The sequence below is a fragment of the Ceratotherium simum genome, chromosome 15, assembly GCF_057802395.1.
Source record: "Ceratotherium simum simum isolate JZ-2026a chromosome 15, ASM5780239v1, whole genome shotgun sequence".
NCBI lineage: Eukaryota > Metazoa > Chordata > Mammalia > Perissodactyla > Rhinocerotidae > Ceratotherium > Ceratotherium simum.
The window spans coordinates 49615435-49633777 of NC_141914.1; the positions used below are offsets into that span (position 1 = coordinate 49615435).

Consider the following 18343-nt stretch of genomic DNA (forward strand, 5'->3'; position numbering starts at 1 on the left):
TTGGCCCTGAGCTAACATCTGTGCTGAACTTCCTCTGTTTTGTATGTGGGACTCCGCCACAACATGGCTTTGATGAGTGGTGTGTGTAGGTCCGCACCCAGGATCCAAACCCACGAACTCTGGGCCGCTGAAGCGGAGCGCACGAATTTAATCACTATGCCACCAGGCTGGCCCCTGGCCAGAGCTTCTTAACCTAAGGCTCTTGAAGAGACATCCATGAACCTAAGAAAATATATGCAAAATACTGTGCATGAGCATCTGTTCATTTTTTTCTGGGGTTGAGGATTCATAGGTTTTATCAAAGTCCCAAAGGGGGCTGGACCCTAAAGGGAGCAGGAGTCAGTGCAGTGGACCCAACCACACAGTGCTGTGAGGATGCAAAGGAAGTAATGCATAACTAGCTGGGGAGAGGAGGCACTAAGGACGGGGAGATGTGCAAGGAAAAGGAAGGGCATTCACTGGGTCTGACTAGTTAATGCCTTTGGTGATTGGTTTGCTGGGGAAGGCTTACTGGTTTCTCTGCAATTGGTGTAGTCAAGTCCAGAAATTTCAGGCCTGGTTGAATGGGAGAGCGCCATTCTTACAGTAGCCTAGCCAGAAAGACAGCTGCTCAATGGTACGTTAGTTTGGGGTGCTAAATAAGAGATGAGAGGCTGGGTATTTCCTAGCCTGTCAGCCCTGAGAAATGTTGAAATGAGAGAAACTCTCCTAAGATTGTTTTTTTAGGGGTCACCTTTTAATAGATTTAAAGATAACATCAGTGACCTAGATTACCTTCATCTGCAGATGTATATGCATTATCACACTGGCCTGGCACATCTTCCTAAGGTAGGAAGTATAGGCGGCAGTGTTTTCATTTACAGAGGAGACGCTGAAAGCCTGGAGGCTGTGGGTTGCCAGGTTACACTGATAATAAGGATAAAATGAACCTAGGTCGTCTGATCTGTCCCCTACACCACTGACATTTAATTATCTGTCCAAGGCTCGTAATAAGCCCTCCATTGACATTTGTGGAACTGATATTCCTTTTAAAAAATTCTAAGATCCATGTAAACATCAAGAGTCGGTTTTTTTGATGTGTTATTTTCTCAAAATATATAGTCTGGAATGTAAAATATGACAATAACGTTACTTTATTCAAAGTCAGCTAAATTCGAAACATATTTATCCAAGGCTTACTATGTCACTAGAGATTGAGTTCAGTCTTGAGTCTACATTTATGATTTTTGCGTTTCAGGAAGCGTCATGTTAGTTCTGTACAAATCATTGCTGTATAATGTGTTCTGGGAGGTTATGTAGTATGGATCCACCAATTAATTTCATCATAGTGAAAAATGGGAAAAACAGGAAATCCCCATGACTCAGTTTGGTTTTAAATGATCTAATTATAATTCATTTCGCATTCATACATTATGATATGATTTTTGGTTTAGAAATCCATTGCATTTATTTCTCTTGGTAAGTACGAATAAAGTATTGAAAAAATATGGGGGGACTTTGCATGTTTTGTTAGAAAGGGAAGCAAGAAGTAAATCACAGTTATCTTCATGGAATGAATGTTGAGGTATTTTTGTTGTTGTTCCTTTTTGAATTGTCTTATTCTAAGAGTATGTAAAGTAAGGAGTAAAAGTCTTCCAGTGTCCATCCCTCCTGCCACCCCTGACTGGTTAATCAGTCCCACCTCTGGCTGGTTAAGTAGCTGGACTTTGAAGTCAGATCAGCCAGGGACAGGTCCAGCTCCATTATTTCCCAGCCATGTGACCCTGGGCAAGTTGCCCACCCTCTCCAAGCTTCTCATCTTAAAAATGGGGGTAACAATGGGACCCAGCTCCTAAGGTTGTTGTGAGGATTCAGTGAGATCCTGCAATTAATCTTCTTATATAGTGCCTGGCATACAGTACATACTTGGCAAATATTAGCTTATGTTAATATTTATTTTAATATTAATTGTTATAGTTGATAATATTTATCTGGAAAGGAAAATATTTGCTCCTTTTGATGTTCTCCTTCCTGATCATGTTGAAAATTAAGATCAGAAGAAAACTCTTGATTTCTCTGATTTCACCATCAAATAATTGGAGGTAATTAAATATTCCCTGCAAAGATTTTTAATTCTAGTGTTCAACACCAGAGAGAAAAAAGCACTATTTACTTCCTGGATACAGATGCAAACAGAAATAAAACATAGCTGCTGTTATCACTTCATGGGTACCATCTCTACTTGGTACCAAAAGACATAATGATCTTTGAGTATAATTTTATAAAGAGGTAACAAAATCAATTACATTATCTCAAGTGTGAACACTGAAGGTCTTATGCCATTGCTGGTTAAGATGGGCTATACCTGTGGCAGCGTCTCACCCACTATTATAGATTATTTTAGATGAAAGAAAACATGGGTTAATAAATGAAGATTTGACAACATAGAAGTGTAGCTGGCCTTACAGCTTGATATTCAAGGATGAAGCCAGCAATACAATTTGAATGAACAGTCAACACAAAGCAACCGTGAACATAAGTGAAGGCAGTGATGGACACATCATTTGGTTCATTTTCCATTACTAAATAGTACAGTCTTCACAAAATCACGAACAAATCTGCAAACCCTTTGGGTCCACTGAAATTCCATGTGATCTTATAAAATATTATGAACTATAAAAATAAAAGGCTAAGAAGAAATTTAAGAGGCTGTCGGGGTATGTTGTTTTCATAATTGTAATGACTGTGGGGCTAGTAGGATCCCTTCCAAGGTTTGGTGGTTAAAATAGAGAACATCTTTTATTGTTATGGAACTGAAACGTCATATAAAAGATAAGTTTATAGACATTCAAGCTCATAAAATAAAATCAATAAATATGAACCTCTATAACCAAGTTCATGAGATTTCAGAACCAGACAAATCTGCTTTATAAGCTAAACACTGACACAGGGAGAGTGACGTTGGACTTAACTTTTAGTTGAGTTGGACTTTTAGTTACTTAACTAAATCTTTCAGAATAATCACAAATACCAGGTAGGATCATTGTGAGTATTAAATAACTGTGCTAACATTGTGCGTAGCACATAGTGAACACTTGAGGATAAATAAGAGGATTCCTTTCGGTTTTTTTCACATTCTTCCTTAAGTTTTTCTCAAGTTTATATGCTTCTTTTCTCTCTATCTGAAATAAGATATTCATTTTAGCTTAATCCAGTGACTCAGTACTATTTATTCCAATTTTCTTATGGTATGTAGATTACTTTGGTCTCTGTATATCTTAAATTTAACATGCATTTTTAACATTAACACTGTCCAAAAAGAAAGTCATTTGGAGTAACCTTTGTTAAACTTTGCTATGCTAAGAAAGTTGGCAAAGTTAACCATAAGCCTGTTTAAACCGTAGAAAATACCTAAAGGCTTTACAAATTTACAAGTAAAGATGATATGATGTAATTTCTTACTTGTTTTTCCTTGTCTCATTTCCTCTAAGTTTTTCATTAACTTGTATTTTAAATAAAGCAAAACCTGGCTCGTGGTTGACAGCTAAGAAGTGTTTGTTGAATTGAGAGGGAAGGAAATAAATATTTTGATTGTGACCAGAGGCAATGGATGGCTCCTCAATGGTGGCTGAATAGACCTTGATTATCTTATCCAGGTTAGAAAACATTCTGCCACCTGCTTCTCATATTCATATAAAAAACTACTTGGGAATTTCTTGGGATACGTTTAGAGTTAAATTAATTCATTATAAGGGGAGGCTAAACAATTTTATAGCATCTTTTAGCTACAGTTAGGGTGTTGGTGTTAAAGGGACCCTAGAGATGAAATGGCTCAATCTCCTTAATCTACAGAGAAGGAAACCACGGCCTGAGAGTTTAAATGGCTTCATCCTGTGGTGCTGAGCTGCTAAAGGAATTCATTTCTGATTCTTTCCATTTGAGTCAGCTCCTAAAGGGACTTGCCTCAGGGCACTTGTTTATGTGAAAACTTCCATCTATTCCAGAGGCACTTACATATCTATAAAAAATAGACAGTAAGATAAAAACTGTGGTTGAGAACATTGGCTTTTGAGTCAGAGAGACCTGGGTTCAAATCTCTTCTCCACCACTTAACTAGCTATGTGACCTTGGACAGATTGTCCAAGTTACCTAAAATCTCTTCATGCCTCCGTTTCTTTATCTATAAAGAGGGGATGATAAACCTTTGTCATCTTCAAAATAGAAATAACAAGGCTTCATAGATTTATTATTGATAATAAGTGTGATAACAAGTATAAAGGATTATCACTAAGCCAGGTGCATACTAAGCAATCAGTGCAGGTTAACTATTATTATAATATAAATTAGAAGTGGGAAAGAAAATTGAAGGGAAGTGATATAGGCAAGGATAGTCCTATATTTTGCTAATAGTAGGCTACAGATTTGGCTCCAAGCTTCCTTACAGCCAACATGAAGAAAGAAACATGATTGATTGCATAGTTCACAGCGAACTTAGTTATGTTAATTATATATCTCTGGCCAAACCAGAACCGCTCTCCTCTACCCCCATCTTTGAATTTCCAAACAAGATCTCTCTCTATCAGACACAGCAGTACAGGTTTTAGAGACACTGAGTTACAATAAGGGCTGCCCAGGCTTGCCTCAGGCTCTCTTGGCGTTTCCCACATACCCCTCAGCTTCTTGGTAGCACTTGTGGGAGAGAACCCAGCTAAGTGTCTTGCACTCAACACATGCCCTTCTCAGGAAGGCCAAGACTTTGGAGGAGGCCAGGGATGACCGTGGAGTTATGTAGCTTATTTCCCTCACCCACCGCAGGTGCCCCTTAACCACAGGAGCCAGCCTTATTCGTCTTGATGTATTCACTCACTGCATCTCACAGTGAGTGAATGGTGGATGCTCAGTCAATGTTTGTGATTTGCAGTAATTAATGAACATGTGGGGAGGAGTTACTGGTATAAATATCCCCCGTTTTAAGGCCTCGTTGTAGCAGCTTATTTCAGGCACTACGGATTTTTCATCCAACTCTGATGACAGTACTCAAGGCTTAAATCTCAGTATTTTAAACGAAAAATAAAATCTATATGAACTCTTCTTTCCTGGGTACTGATGTGCAACGACTTGTGTTATTAAATGTTGGAATGAAATAGGACCAGTTGTCTTTAAAAAGGAGATAAGTATAATTCTAACACCTCTGGTCTCTTTTGGAATAGGTATACTAATCAATTTCCTTTCAAGACACGTATGTCATTATAACTCATGTAAAGTCATGGCAAAACTTCACATCTCAAAAGAGGGAATGTAGAAAGGTTATGCTATCATAAAAATATTTTTAAATCTGCATATTGAAATTATTGTAAAATGCACTAAATTTTCTTTAGAGAATATTTAAAGTTACGTATTTTATTATATTCTTTCTTTCCATGTATTTATTAGAGTTAAGAATCAATTCCGGGCCGGCCCTGTGGCTTGGTGGTTAAGTGCGCGCGCTGCAATGCTGGTGGCCCGGGTTCGGATCCCGGGTGCGCATCGAGGCACCACTTCTCCGTCCATCCTGAGGCCGAGTCCCACATACAGCAACTAGAAGGATGTGCAGCTGTGACATACAACTATCTACTGGGGCTTTGGGGGGAAAAAATAAAATCTTTAAAAAAAAAAAAAAAAAAAAAAAGAATCAATTCCTTTTCTCTGAATAACCATTCCCAAACCAATCTCCCTTGAGTCTCTCCTCAGTTATCCAAGTTAGTAAAATTGGATGAGAGATATGTTGGCATTTATTCAAGGTGGTATTTTATTTTCTTGCTTGTTTACGATTAAGTATCTCACTACAATTTAATTTACAAGCTAGGAATCATTTAAATGTTAACAGGAAAGTAAGTTAAAAGGTTGTTTACAATAACCGGGGCTCACACAGAGCTGGTTGACTTGTTTCCATATCTAAGCCAGAGTTCAAATTGTAGAATAGAGTTTTATTGGACCAAAATAATAAGTCCTTATGACCCCTTTCTTCTTTCCCAGTCTCTTTGCTTTTACCCCATCCGAAGCCAACATGTCACTGAAAAATGAGCCAAGAGTAAATACCTCTGCACTGAGGAAAATCGCTGCTGACATGAGTAATTTGATAGAGAATCTGGACACGCGGGAGCTCCACTTTGAGGGAGAGGAGGTGGATTATGATGTGTCTCCCGGCGATCCCAAGATACAGGAAGGTAAAGACTGATGGTCTGAGCATAGAGAAGGGAGTTGATCAGGGTTGCCTGGCAGAGCACAGATTTGAAATAACCAGTCAATGATTGATTGTACAATGTTGTCTTAACACTGGGCTGAGACCATTTCATTAGCTGTTTTCTCACTGTAGCACATTAATGATTCTTAAAAAAGATGCTCGTGAAATATCATTGTATTATCATTGCAATATCATTGTATTCTTGCAATAACTTTATTTATTTATTTTTTAGTGTATATCCCTTTCTCGGTTATTTATAAGACTCAAGGATTCAAGGAGCCAAATATACAGACATATCTCTCTGGCTGTCCAATAAAAGCCCGGGTTCTGGAAGTGGAGCGCTTTACATCTACGACAAGGGTCAGAACGTTTGTGGAGTCACTTTGAATTTGTCAATACATATATATGTCAATATATATGAATTAACACATTGACTTCCATTTTTCTTCCTCCTCACTATGACTGTGTTTTTCTATGACTTTTTATTTGCTTATCACTTCCAAGTCCTTATCACCTCTCAAGTTTTTGCTTCTTTCACATTTAGTCTTTCTTCTCATAGGTGTCTTTCCCCATTCTGGAAAATACTTTCTTTAAAAAAGGCATTTGGGGCTGGCCCAGTGGCGTGGTGGTTAAGTTCGTGTGCTCTGCTTTGGCGACCCAGGGTTCGCAGGTTCGGATCCTGTGCACGGACCTACACGTCACTCATCAAGACATACTGTGGTGGTGACCCACATACAAAATAGAGGAAGATGGGCATGGATGTTAGCTCAAGGCCAATCTTCCTCAGCAAAAAAAGAGGAAGATTGGCAGCAGGTGTTAGCTCATGGCCAATCTTCCTCGCAAAAATTAAAATAAAATAAATAAAAAATAAAATAAAATAAAGGGAAGAATTTAAAAAAATAAAGAAATAAAAAAGGCATTTAAGGCCATTTCTAAGTTTAATAAATTGCAAAGTGCCTCTCCTAGTCTTCCTCTCTCCCCAATTTTCTGTTTAATGTGGACTCGTGGGGCATCACCATTCCACCTAGAATGTCAGGTTAGGCCAAGGAAAAGTTCAGCTTTCCTAATACCTGTTTAGCAAGAAAATAATAATGCTACCTGGCTCTTGAAAGAAAAAAAGCCAGGATGCTGGATTGGCCAGCACCGTTACCCAAAAGTGCTGCTGGGAGGTTCTGCTAGCACACCCTGCCTCTCTGATTTGCTCCCAGCAGCTGTCTGTTAGGCCCCCTCCATGTGTCTTCTCTTTGAGTGCTGAAAGACAATGCAAATAAAATGTTTTCATCAAGCAAAGCTGCACCCTTTGAAACGACTGGACCAGAAGAAACTGTTAGGGTAGCTGTGTTTGCTCTGTTACTGCCTGGATTTTGCAGTTGCCAAGTCTGATGGGTAGAGAATTTTGCTTCAGGCTGGTGGCCTTTGTCCCTTCAGGTTAAGCTCTGGCCATGGCAGAGTAAGGCCGCCGTTGGCTCCTGCCCAGGGAAGTGTACAATAACCTTTCAGCTGGGGCAGGCTTTGTTTCCCTTCCTCCTCGTCTTTTGGAAGGTGGCACTCGCTGCCTTGGTCCTGATGGTTTTGCCTGGTGCTGTGTCCCGACCTACTTGGTGTCCAGCCTTTCCTTTAGGCTCTTCCTGTGAGTTGGTTCCACGTCTCCCTGATATGCCGCTGAGCACCACCGCCTGGAAACGTCTTTAAGATGACCTTTGCCTTCTTATTTTGCCTGCCAGCTTTTAGATTGAAAGGCGATAACACGTGGGGGTTAAATGCACTGATTCCAGAGCCAGATTGCATGGTTTAATTCCTGTCTTTGCTTTGTGATTTCCAGCAAGTTACTGACCTCTCAGTTTCCTCATCTGAATAATGGATACAATAATGCCTACCTTATAGGTTTGTTATGAGGATTTAGTGGTAATAATACATAGTATTATACTTGTATTACAGGGCCAGCCCCATGGCTTAGCGGTTAAGTGCACGTGCTCCGCTGCTGGTGGCCTGGGTTCGGATGCCGGGCGTGCACCGACGCACCGCTTCTCCGGCCATGCTGAGGCCGCGTCCCACATGCAGCAACTAGAAAGAAGTGCAGCTATGACATACAACTATCTACTGGGGCTTTGGGGGGGAAAAAATAAACAAATAAAATTATACTTGTATTACATAAGTATATTATATGTCATATTATACAAGTAGACACTGTATAATACTATGTATTATTAGTATTAGGTATCTCCTAAAGTTATTCATGAAGACAAATATTCAAGACACTGAACCAGGAACTTCTCTTTGCTCATACTCTTCTGTTAGTCAACTGAGTTTGGTTCAGTTCTGTTTATTTATTTATTTATTTATTTATTTATTTATTTATTATTTATTTTGCTGAGGAAGATTCACACTGAGCTAACCTCTGTTGCCAATCTTCCTCTTTTTATTTTTTGACGTGAGCTGCTGCCACAGCATGGCTACTGACAGACAAGTGGTGTAGGTCGGCGCCCAGGAACCGGACCTGGGCCGCCAAAGCAGAGCGCACCTAACTTAACCACTCGGCCACCAGGGCTGGCCCTGGTTCTGTTTTAAATCTTCGTCAGTGTGAGCAAGCTAAGGAGCATCCGTATGCTACTTAGAGTTAGTTTAGTTTCCTAAGAAAGATGAACTAAATTCACGCAGTTTGAATGTGATTCTAGGCAGATGAGAAGGACCCTTTTTCTGATTACTGGGTGCATTCCATGTGCCAGCTTGTGGCAGGCACTGACTTTTCACTCTCATGACAATAGGTGAGACAGATGCTATCCCCGCCCGCCCGGGCTGGAGATCTTCCGCCTGCTCCTGCAGCTCCTCCTCCCACCCTCCCACCCTGCTCTCTGCTCCTGGGGGCTCCCTTGCCTCCGTCCTCTGGTAGGACTCAGACAATGGAGAGCCCAGAGAGGAGACTGGGGTCACCCTGGGTCGGCTGTGTCCCTTGACCAGCGACATCCTTCCCCGCAACGCAGCCCCCTTCACATGGCTCTCTCCTTCCTGTTCCAGCACCTGGTCCCGCCTCCTGTCCCCTCAGGACTAGGCATGGCTTCACGAGTCCCAGGTTACCGTCCTCTCTTACCCCTATATTACGCCTTCATAGGAGGATCCTTTATTAAAACCCCTCAAGTTATTCCGATTCCAAAGAATTCCAATAATTCTGCTGGGATGTTGTCTGACAGAAGTGACGCTTGACTGAGGTTTCACAGCTGATAGGCTGCACAACAGGGTTTCAAACCTTGCGAACCTTCCAAAAAGATGTCCCCGTTGTACCATACTGCCTCGCAATTGCTAAGAAATTTATAATTTATGTGTGAGGGATAAAACTTGGCATTTGCAACATTTTGCAGATATTCAGTTTTCTTAGATCGGGAAGTAAAATCCTAGGAAACGTGGCAGCTTGCCTGAATTGTATAATTTTTCTTGTTTATTTGGCTCATCTTAAATTGAGTGTTTTTCATTTGAATACAAAGTTTCTGGCCACTCTATGTTTTCTTGCATCCTTCTCTGTGAAACATGATGCAGGGTGACGCCTGCAATGTTCGCCAAGGTAAAGGCCAGCATGTTAAACAGTCATGTGCCACATAACAATGTTTCAGTCAGCGACAGACCACATGTACGATGGTGGTCCCATAAGATTGGTACCGTGTAGCCTAGGTGTGTAGTAGGCTATACCATCTAGGTTTGTGTCACGTCACTCTCTGATGTTCACATAATGACGAAATTGCCTAATGATGCATTTCTCAGAATGTATCCCTGTCATTAAGTGATGCATCACTGTATTGAACCCCAGAACTGGGTTCCTTCAACTTCTGTTTGTAGTAACTATATCATGGATCCTAACTAGAAGCTAAGCAAGTGCTATTTTGAATGTTTACCAGGGATAGGGCTATATTCCAGATTTAAGAGCACAAGTTGCATTGCTTCTCACACTTGTGTTTATATACCACATCTACACAGAGTGGTCATGCTTTAGAAGTTTGCAAAATATGCCAAATGTCAGGAATGAATGGTAGCAGGCCAAGAATCACCCATGGGGATGCTGACACCAGAGCCTGGATAAACTATCAGAGTAGGAGACATTTACTCTCTCCCACCCCCAACACCCATGGTGCCTAAATCTCCCGGGAGGGGCTAGTGTCCTCTAGGTGGTCCAGAGTGACCGCTACCCACTCCCAAAACACACACCATGGTAGCTTCCTTCAAGATCTCTTGTGCTTCATAAATATCCCGCCATCTTCTGATACCTTCTATGATATCAAAACTCCTATCCACTAGGTCTGTTAGCTCTTCTGATTGAAATAATGTACTAGTCACCAAGACATATTTGCAATTTAATAAGAAATATTTTAAAAATTTTAAATGGAGATTCATTTTGGTTAAGTAGTTGGGGGAAATACTTTATGTGTGGGAAGATCTTCTGCTCTTTTCCCTCTAATCATCCTGGTCACTTGTGGTGTTTCAGGGCAGGGAGATGTTGTAGATGGGATGGACTTTGGAATGCATTTCAGAAGGAGAAGGCATTAATGTCATTTGTGAAGGGCAAGAAGTGGGCTAAGATGGTGCTCCTGGAATCCGTTTCTTCTTCCCTCTCACCCCCTCCAATTTCTGTTCACTGCTTATACTTTTGGACAACCCCCTGATGGCTAATTAGGGCCTTCATTTATTGTCTCCTTTACCTGGTTTCTTGTTTCAGGTGTGCGTGTGTGTGTGTGTGTGTGTGTGTGTGTGTGTTTGGAACAATACAATTTGTGGGAGTTTGTCTTTGGTGTGATTCAGAGTTTGTCTTATGTATATTATAAGGTGAACATTTAAGAGAATATTATTTCTGTAATCACTTGTTTTTGAAAACATGTTGCTTAACTACTTACACAAAATAAATAGGTTGGATTTAAGAGTAATTCTGTGTTACTTGTTAATTAGCTATTGTTCATTGAGAGATTTTAGAATTATTGTTGTTATCTAAAATAACAACCATTTTTATTTATCACTGTAGGTACCAAGTACCAATCTTTACACTATTGAGTTAACACATGGGGAATTTAAATGGCAAGTTAAGAGGAAATTTAAGCACTTTCAAGAATTTCACAGAGAGCTGCTCAAGTACAAAGCCTTTATCCGAATCCCCATTCCCACCAGGAGGTAACTGTTTCAGAATTAATTATAGTTATCCCAGTATACAAGTTGGGTGGAAAGAGTATTTCATTCATATTATGGGTTAACTAGTCCATTGTTGGTGGATATTTTCTATTAAATAGACTCTTCTAAAAATAAGCCATCTTATGAAAGATATTATGAGAGTTATGGTTCAAAGAATAATATAGTAAGTGTTTGCACTGTGTGTGTGTCTATGTGTTTTAGACACACATTTAGAAGACAGAATGTAAAAGAAGAGCCTCGAGAGATGCCGAGTTTGCCCCGTTCATCAGAAAACATGATCAGAGAAGAACAATTCTTTGGTAGAAGGGTAAGTCCTTTCACTATTCTGTTGTTCTGAACATAATTTTGCAGCACTGTAGAAATAGAGCATCTACTGAGGGGTGAGGTGGGCCTGGCTACACCTTCTCTCACCCACTGATCCATCACCCAGGCTGGTTTAGCTTCTCTGGAACGAGTTAGGCAGTCCCTTCTTCCCCAAGCCATTCTGAGCCTGGGGAGGTTGCATTTTCCCGGAAGAGGAAGAGTGTTCTTTGTTAGGAGCAACGTTATAGAAGCCATCCTCCCTGCCGGAACCCTTCTTGGGCTCCTTGTGAGTCAAGATCGAGCTCGTCATTGAGCGTTTTGAGATCTGCTTTTTTAAAATCATATATTTGCATATGTTTGTTTCAATGTTTGTAGGAGCTTGTCCTAAATAAATGTAAAGTCTCATTCCCAAACTATAGATGGGGTGATTAGGGTCTGAGAAGAGTGGGACAGAGTACAGACATGTACAACAGTAAGACAGAAACCTCAGGAGGAAGGACACTTCTACCTGCTCTGCTTCGGTGATATGGTGCTGCATAGGGTGGAAGATTAATTTTTTTTACTAGAAAATTAAGAAAATATCAGTTCTGTTTTGTAATCTGAAACTTTTATGTTCTGAAGGTACTTGATTTCTCCTTTGTAGTTATCACCTTGTTTAAAATCTTTTTGGGGGTCCAGAATAAATATTTTCCAGCATACCAAGACATATAAAAGTCTGCAGTTTTGGGTTACTGTGTACATATATGAGTCCAGTTGAAAATGATAAACTATGGCTTTAATACTTTCTGCAACAGCGCGTATCATAGTCAATATGATTGACATTCCCCCTCCCACATTTAACATTTTTGAAATCAGGGTACGACTTACTAGAAAGTCTCTTTTTTTTTTTTTAGCCTCTCTCCTTTTATCCCTGAAAAGCTGTTAAAAAATTGTAGTATATCTTCCAGTAAATTCAGTGTTAAAATTGAGGAAATTCAGGTTTTCGATAAAAATCAGCAAATGCTTTAAAACCACCTACTATGGGCAGGTCCTGTGCTAGTAACTATGGAAGATTAAAAGAATATACAGCTTGGACCTTGTCAGCAGTTTGTAAAAACCTAAGAATGTGAAAAATTAAATGGTAAGAAGAGATTTAAATAATCGTTCAAGGGAACTGTGGAAATAACTCCTTAATGCTATTCAGGATTCCCTGTCTAGTGATAATATTAATAAATACTTGAGTAACTTACAGAAGCTAAGATGGAACAATGATCACATCATTGTCACTAACTGTTTAACTTTTTCTGTAAGTATGATGATGTTATCACTTATCTAAAATATTTGCATTACAGAAACAACTGGAAGATTACTTGACAAAGTTACTAAAAATGCCCATGTATAGAAACTATCATGCAACAGTAAGTACTATTCAGTGATTTAAATTTTGGACTAATTTATGAAATTGTAAATTGTCAGCTAAATTTTGAATCATTTTTTTGGCACAAGTGCTTGTGTCCACTTTTGCATTACTCCTTGAGTTAAGATAAATGAATACAAAATTGATTTGACAGCAAGGATCCAATTTATGGTGATACTGTTTTTCAAATATTGAATGTAACAATTAATATGTCTATAACAATAGATTTAGATGAACTTGAAATGCTGCTACAGGATAGATTATCTAGAAATCAACCTCCTTCTCTCCTCAGGCTTCCAGAATAATGCTAAAAAGCATTTCTAACCTTGAAGAGAAAACGTTGATGAACACGGTTGGGCAGAGTTGAATACCCACAGATTATACAGGGCGTGCTGCGATTGCCATCTGATTGGCCTGTGAAGCCTGTAAAAGGCCTGTGTTTTCATGTGAAAGTGAGAAGCATGGGAAAAGCTAGGGAGAGAGAAAACTCTTGGGAAATCAGAGAAAAGAGAGAAGAGGTGGTAGGGCTTAGAAGCAGCTGGGAGGCACCCAGCCAGCAAGCAGGAGGGAGTGAGCTTTACAGAAGAGGTCAGAAACCAATGAGCTTTGCCCTCTTAGAGGCCCTGGAAGGAGGGGTGTTTTTAAAGAGTTAGCCTTCAATTATCCAGAGGTCCAGATAACTGAGAATGCACTGGATTATTGTATTTTTGTGTCTGTGTGTAAACCGTATTGCTGTGGGGTTGAATGTATGCATATGGTGTATGTGCAGAACTGAAGAGTAGGCGTGGTTATGATCTGGCCTCTAGTTTAGAGAATGGCATCACGTAAACACATAAAGAGGGAAGCCCTCTGTGTATTTAGGAGAAGAAGCAAGAACGCCTTGACTCTTTGAAGTGTTTTGGTGACTTGCTGCTTGCTTGATCTCTGCCAGCGTATTATTTGGAGGCTGGGGCATGCACCCAGCTGGTCCCCTTTGCACACAACTGACCCGGGGCCAGGCCGTGGCCCACCTTCTGCAGCAGCTTACACTGTGATGTTCATGGAGTTGAGGGAGCTTCTGTGGTTTCAAAACCTGGAGAAGAGTTTCCCCAGGAAACCAGCAATTCGGGTCCAACTAGAAGATGTCAAGAGAAGGACGATGGGAAGGATTTCTTCCCTTCTAGGATTTAGGAACGTGCGTCTTTGAAAGAATGAAGAGAATAAGAATACAATGTTATTATTACTAAAAATGCTGCCTCCTGTTGTGGTCTCTGAAATCAGACACACTGTTTTCCTTAATAGAGAATTATTTGAATGTGTGCTTGTACCAGTATGCAATAATTTTCCATGTCAGTTACTTTTCTGACTGCCTGTGACTTTATTTTTACTATTTCTTTTGGCTGTAGAACAGTACTTGCTGAGTTCGGTCTTCTCTTTCTACGTATGTTACTACATTTTGGATTCTAACGTTGATCAAAGAATGTTTACATTTTTTTAAATGTTCATTGTAATTTCTTTTCCAATGATAAAAATCTTTCCAAAATTGAGCCATATTGTATTTAGGAGTTCCAGAATGTCTTCTAAACATTTCCTTTGGTTGGGAAAACCTGGTTACAACTTACTATGTGTTACTCCTCATTTTTGATGGCTACTTAGATTATTATCCCCAATAGCAGAATTCTCCAAAATGATTCAAGCATGAGCTACAACTTGATCTACTTTAATTCTTTAATATTCTCTTCCTTTCCTACTAAATGTAGTCTGGCCTAGACTCTACATTTATAAGCTTCATATTTGTGAAATTAGATTGAGTGTGTGTCTCTTTTTTCCTAATTGTGAGAAATATTAAAACTCCTATCTGCAAGAAGCATATTAAAAGTTATCTTTATATAACCACACATAATTAATTCATATTTTTATAAGGGTAAAAAAACCTGTTGTAAGTTAATTTGGATCCTTAAGCCAATAGGATCATGGGTCACAGATCAAGGAATCAGATAGGATCATGTCTCTAATTTCAATAAAATTTCAATGAAATTAGACATGGACAGCTCTTTCTTCATACTTCATACTTCACTGGTTGGGTTAGTACTTAGACAACCTTTTCCTCCGGGATTATGAAGACTTCCTTTGTTTTTATGCCTTTTTTCCTTCCTTGAGGTTCTGAAAAGCAAAACTTCTTAGTGTTTTAGTGGATTCAACATCAGACAGTTCCCTTGGAGATTATTAGTAATTCATTCCATTTTCTTTACTCACTTGTAAAATGAAGATAAATGTATTTGGCCTCTCCTCAAGGCATAAATATGTTAAAAAAAAAAAAAAGGTAATATTTACTCAATTGTATAATAACATAAAATCTCAAACAGGATTCCTTTTATGTTCTGAATTGTGTTCGTGCTGGCTACAGCACCGAACCCACTAGCTGGGCATTTTAATTCATAACTGAAAAATGCTTATCTTCCAGGGAATTTAAAGGAGTAGTCAGTAGGAACAGTAAATGTACTTTTTTTTCTGAGTGAAGATTTTTCTAAAATCTAGAAATGGAACAAAATGCATAATTTCCAAGAGAAGGCCCTAAGCTGATGGGATGATATTGCTAATTTCAAGTAAATCATCTGAGTTTTGTAGCTCAGATTCCTTACCCCCAAGATGGTGATTTCAAGCTAATCACCATCTTGGAGATAAGGAATGTGAAGATAAACATCCCACACACAAATCAATAATACTGAGTTCACCTCGCCCTTGTTTTTTAGAGTGAATAACTTTAACTTGAGGGGAAGAGTGGGTAAAGATTAATAAAGATGCACACAGTGTTTCCGTGCCAACAGGGAAAAGCTGTCCTGATTTAAACAGCTGCATCTGCAAATTAAGGGAAGTGTTGTCATTCTTATGATTGAGTCTTAGAGTTGGGAGGTTGGTGGGCCTTGCTCCAGCCTCTCAGTTTTCTCCACAGCTTAGATGTCTCCTCTCCTCTCTGGATCTGTGTTAACTGTTTTACCTGGAAGGCAGCCTTTCCTGGTGCCACAGAGCCTGCCTCCCACCCCCACTGCAAGGGCACTGCCCAACCCCACACTCTTGCCTTCCTTATCGGGGAGAATTTCCCACTTCGCCACTTGCTTGAATTTTTGCTACCTCAGGAATAAAGGGGCCTCTGACCATCCCCCTTCTCTTCTGATACAAGATGAGTAGAGAAGCAGTGCGTATGTGATTGCCAAGTAATTTCTAGGGTTTGTTGCTTGTCCGTTGGCATGAGAGCCCTTTGCTTCCCTGTTTCCCTAACATTTAGTTGTACTTTTCACAAGTTCCTTTGGAAAAAAAGATATTGATTAGTACATTATTCAAGAGATCAATAAGCCCTATGGAATATTGTCAGACTAAATTGCTCATTAAATTTTTATTCCTGAGAATCATCTGCCCGAATGGAGAATGGAATTCTTATCACTGAAGATGCACTGAGACGTTTGGACAGCACATTCTTCTTAAATTTTAATTGTATTATTTAGATTTGCTTCTAAATTGACCTTGGCACATTTACTTTCAATCCAATAAATCTGTATTAAAATGTTTATTGCGAGAGACCTTTTTTTCCTCTATAATAGGGCTAGTTCTTTCTTTAACTCTCTTCTTTAGTCAAATTCTACTAAACCATTAGGATAAATTTAAATTTCATATTAATACGCAACTTAAAATTTTCTGCGTTGCTGATGTATACTTCTTTTATTTAGATGAAATTCTTTACTTTTAGCAATTTTGTTATGTTATTCTAAAGTTATGATTTCTGAATTATTTCAAGGAATATTTCTGTTGTCAACTATTTGATGATAAGAGCTATGTGAATAAGAAAATATCCGGGTGTTAGATAAGTGATTTCCTTGATTTTTGCTTTTCATTTCCTGTTTTTTCATTCACCTGTTCTGTGACTTTGCATAAATTAGTTACACCTCTGTAGTAGTTTCTTCCAGTGTAAACTAGGATTGACATTTTCTCTCTGCTCCCCCGAGATAAAATGAGAAGTTGTGGCTTAGGATTTTAAAACATTTTGGATTCTATGGTTCAAAGTCTGCAGTGTCACTTCTAATAATCTATGCATTTTCCAGTTAGAAAGCATTTCCACAAATCAGATAAAGAATGCATGGTACTGGGGCCAGCCCCATGGCGTAGAGGTTAAGCGCGCACGTTCCACTGCTGGCAGCCCGGGTTCGGATCCCGGGCGCGCACCGACGCACTGCTTGTCAGGCCGTGCTGTGGCGGCGTCCCACATAAAGTGAAGGAAGATCAGCTCGGATGTTAGCTCAGGGCCGATCTTCCTCAGCAAAAAGAGGAGGATTGGCATGGATGTTAGCTGAGGGCTGATCTTCCTCATCAAAAAAAAGAAAAAGAAAAAATCCATGGTACTGAATCACCATGTTTCATACAAGAAATAAAATGTAAAGGCCTTGGCTTTTAAAATTCTTATTAAAAAATGCTATGTGAGGATATGTTTGATTTGCAGTTTTAAAAGTCCTTCTGACTTTTAAATACTTCCTCAAATAACCCTAAGAAAGATATGCAAGCATTTAATTGGACCTCACAAGGACTGATAGGTCTGAGAGATTTGTAATTTTTTTTTACAGGTTAAGATTAAGTATTTCCAATCACATATGCAAAACTTTAAAGGAAAACTGTTATGTTTCATTTTATTAATCCCATTTATAAGCCCAGATCAAATGCCATTTCCTCTGAGATGTCACATCAGCTGGGCAGTGGTCACCTTCCCTCTGTAACTCTGTAACTACTTTCACAGTAACTGTTAGGTTCTTCCCACAGAACTTTGTTGATGTGGAGTGTTTCCCATGTCTGGTCTCCCCTCTGCTTCCTGATGCCAGGAACATATCTTTTTTGCCTTTAATTTTTCTATTAAGGCTGTTCTTGACATGGTCTATGACCATTGGCGGAACTGGGCTTACTGTAGCTGCTTTTAAAGAAAATTCTGTAATTTGGGAATGAAATAATGTCTAACTCTAGTTGTTTCAAGAAATACACAAGATAAAACTCCTGCATATGCTAAGAATGACATCATGTTCGTTGGTTTTCCCCTCTATGCCTCCACGTTTTCATCTAGCACTCACCTTGCTAGAATAAAGGTGCCCAATTTGAGTAAGATATGACTTTGAATGACTTTTTGCTTTTGCAGCTTGGTTTTGAGGATACTGACTGGTCTGACCTGCTTCTGATTCTTCCCCTTGCTAATTATGTTATCTCAGACAATTTACTTAACTTCTCCAAGTCAGGGGTTGGTAAACTATGGCCCACAGACC

The 18343-nt window shown here is 39.4% G+C and overlaps 1 protein-coding gene across 7 annotated transcripts in view; it reads left to right on the forward strand.

Annotated features, from left to right (window-relative positions):
• PLD1 (phospholipase D1) overlaps positions 1 to 18343 on the forward strand; it is a 219636-nt gene that overhangs the window by 83764 nt on the left and 117529 nt on the right. For 6 of the 7 annotated variants that reach the window (XM_087440028.1, XM_087440027.1, XM_087440030.1 and 3 more), the window contains 5 exons: positions 5995 to 6185; positions 6435 to 6562; positions 11205 to 11350; positions 11570 to 11675; positions 13003 to 13068. In XM_087440028.1, the coding sequence (XP_087296154.1) occupies positions 6026 to 6185; positions 6435 to 6562; positions 11205 to 11350; positions 11570 to 11675; positions 13003 to 13068 (606 nt within the window). In that variant the 5' untranslated portion in view covers positions 5995 to 6025. The remainder of the gene's footprint in view (positions 1 to 5994; positions 6186 to 6434; positions 6563 to 11204; positions 11351 to 11569; positions 11676 to 13002; positions 13069 to 18343) is intronic. The other variant, XM_087440031.1, reaches the window with a different exon arrangement.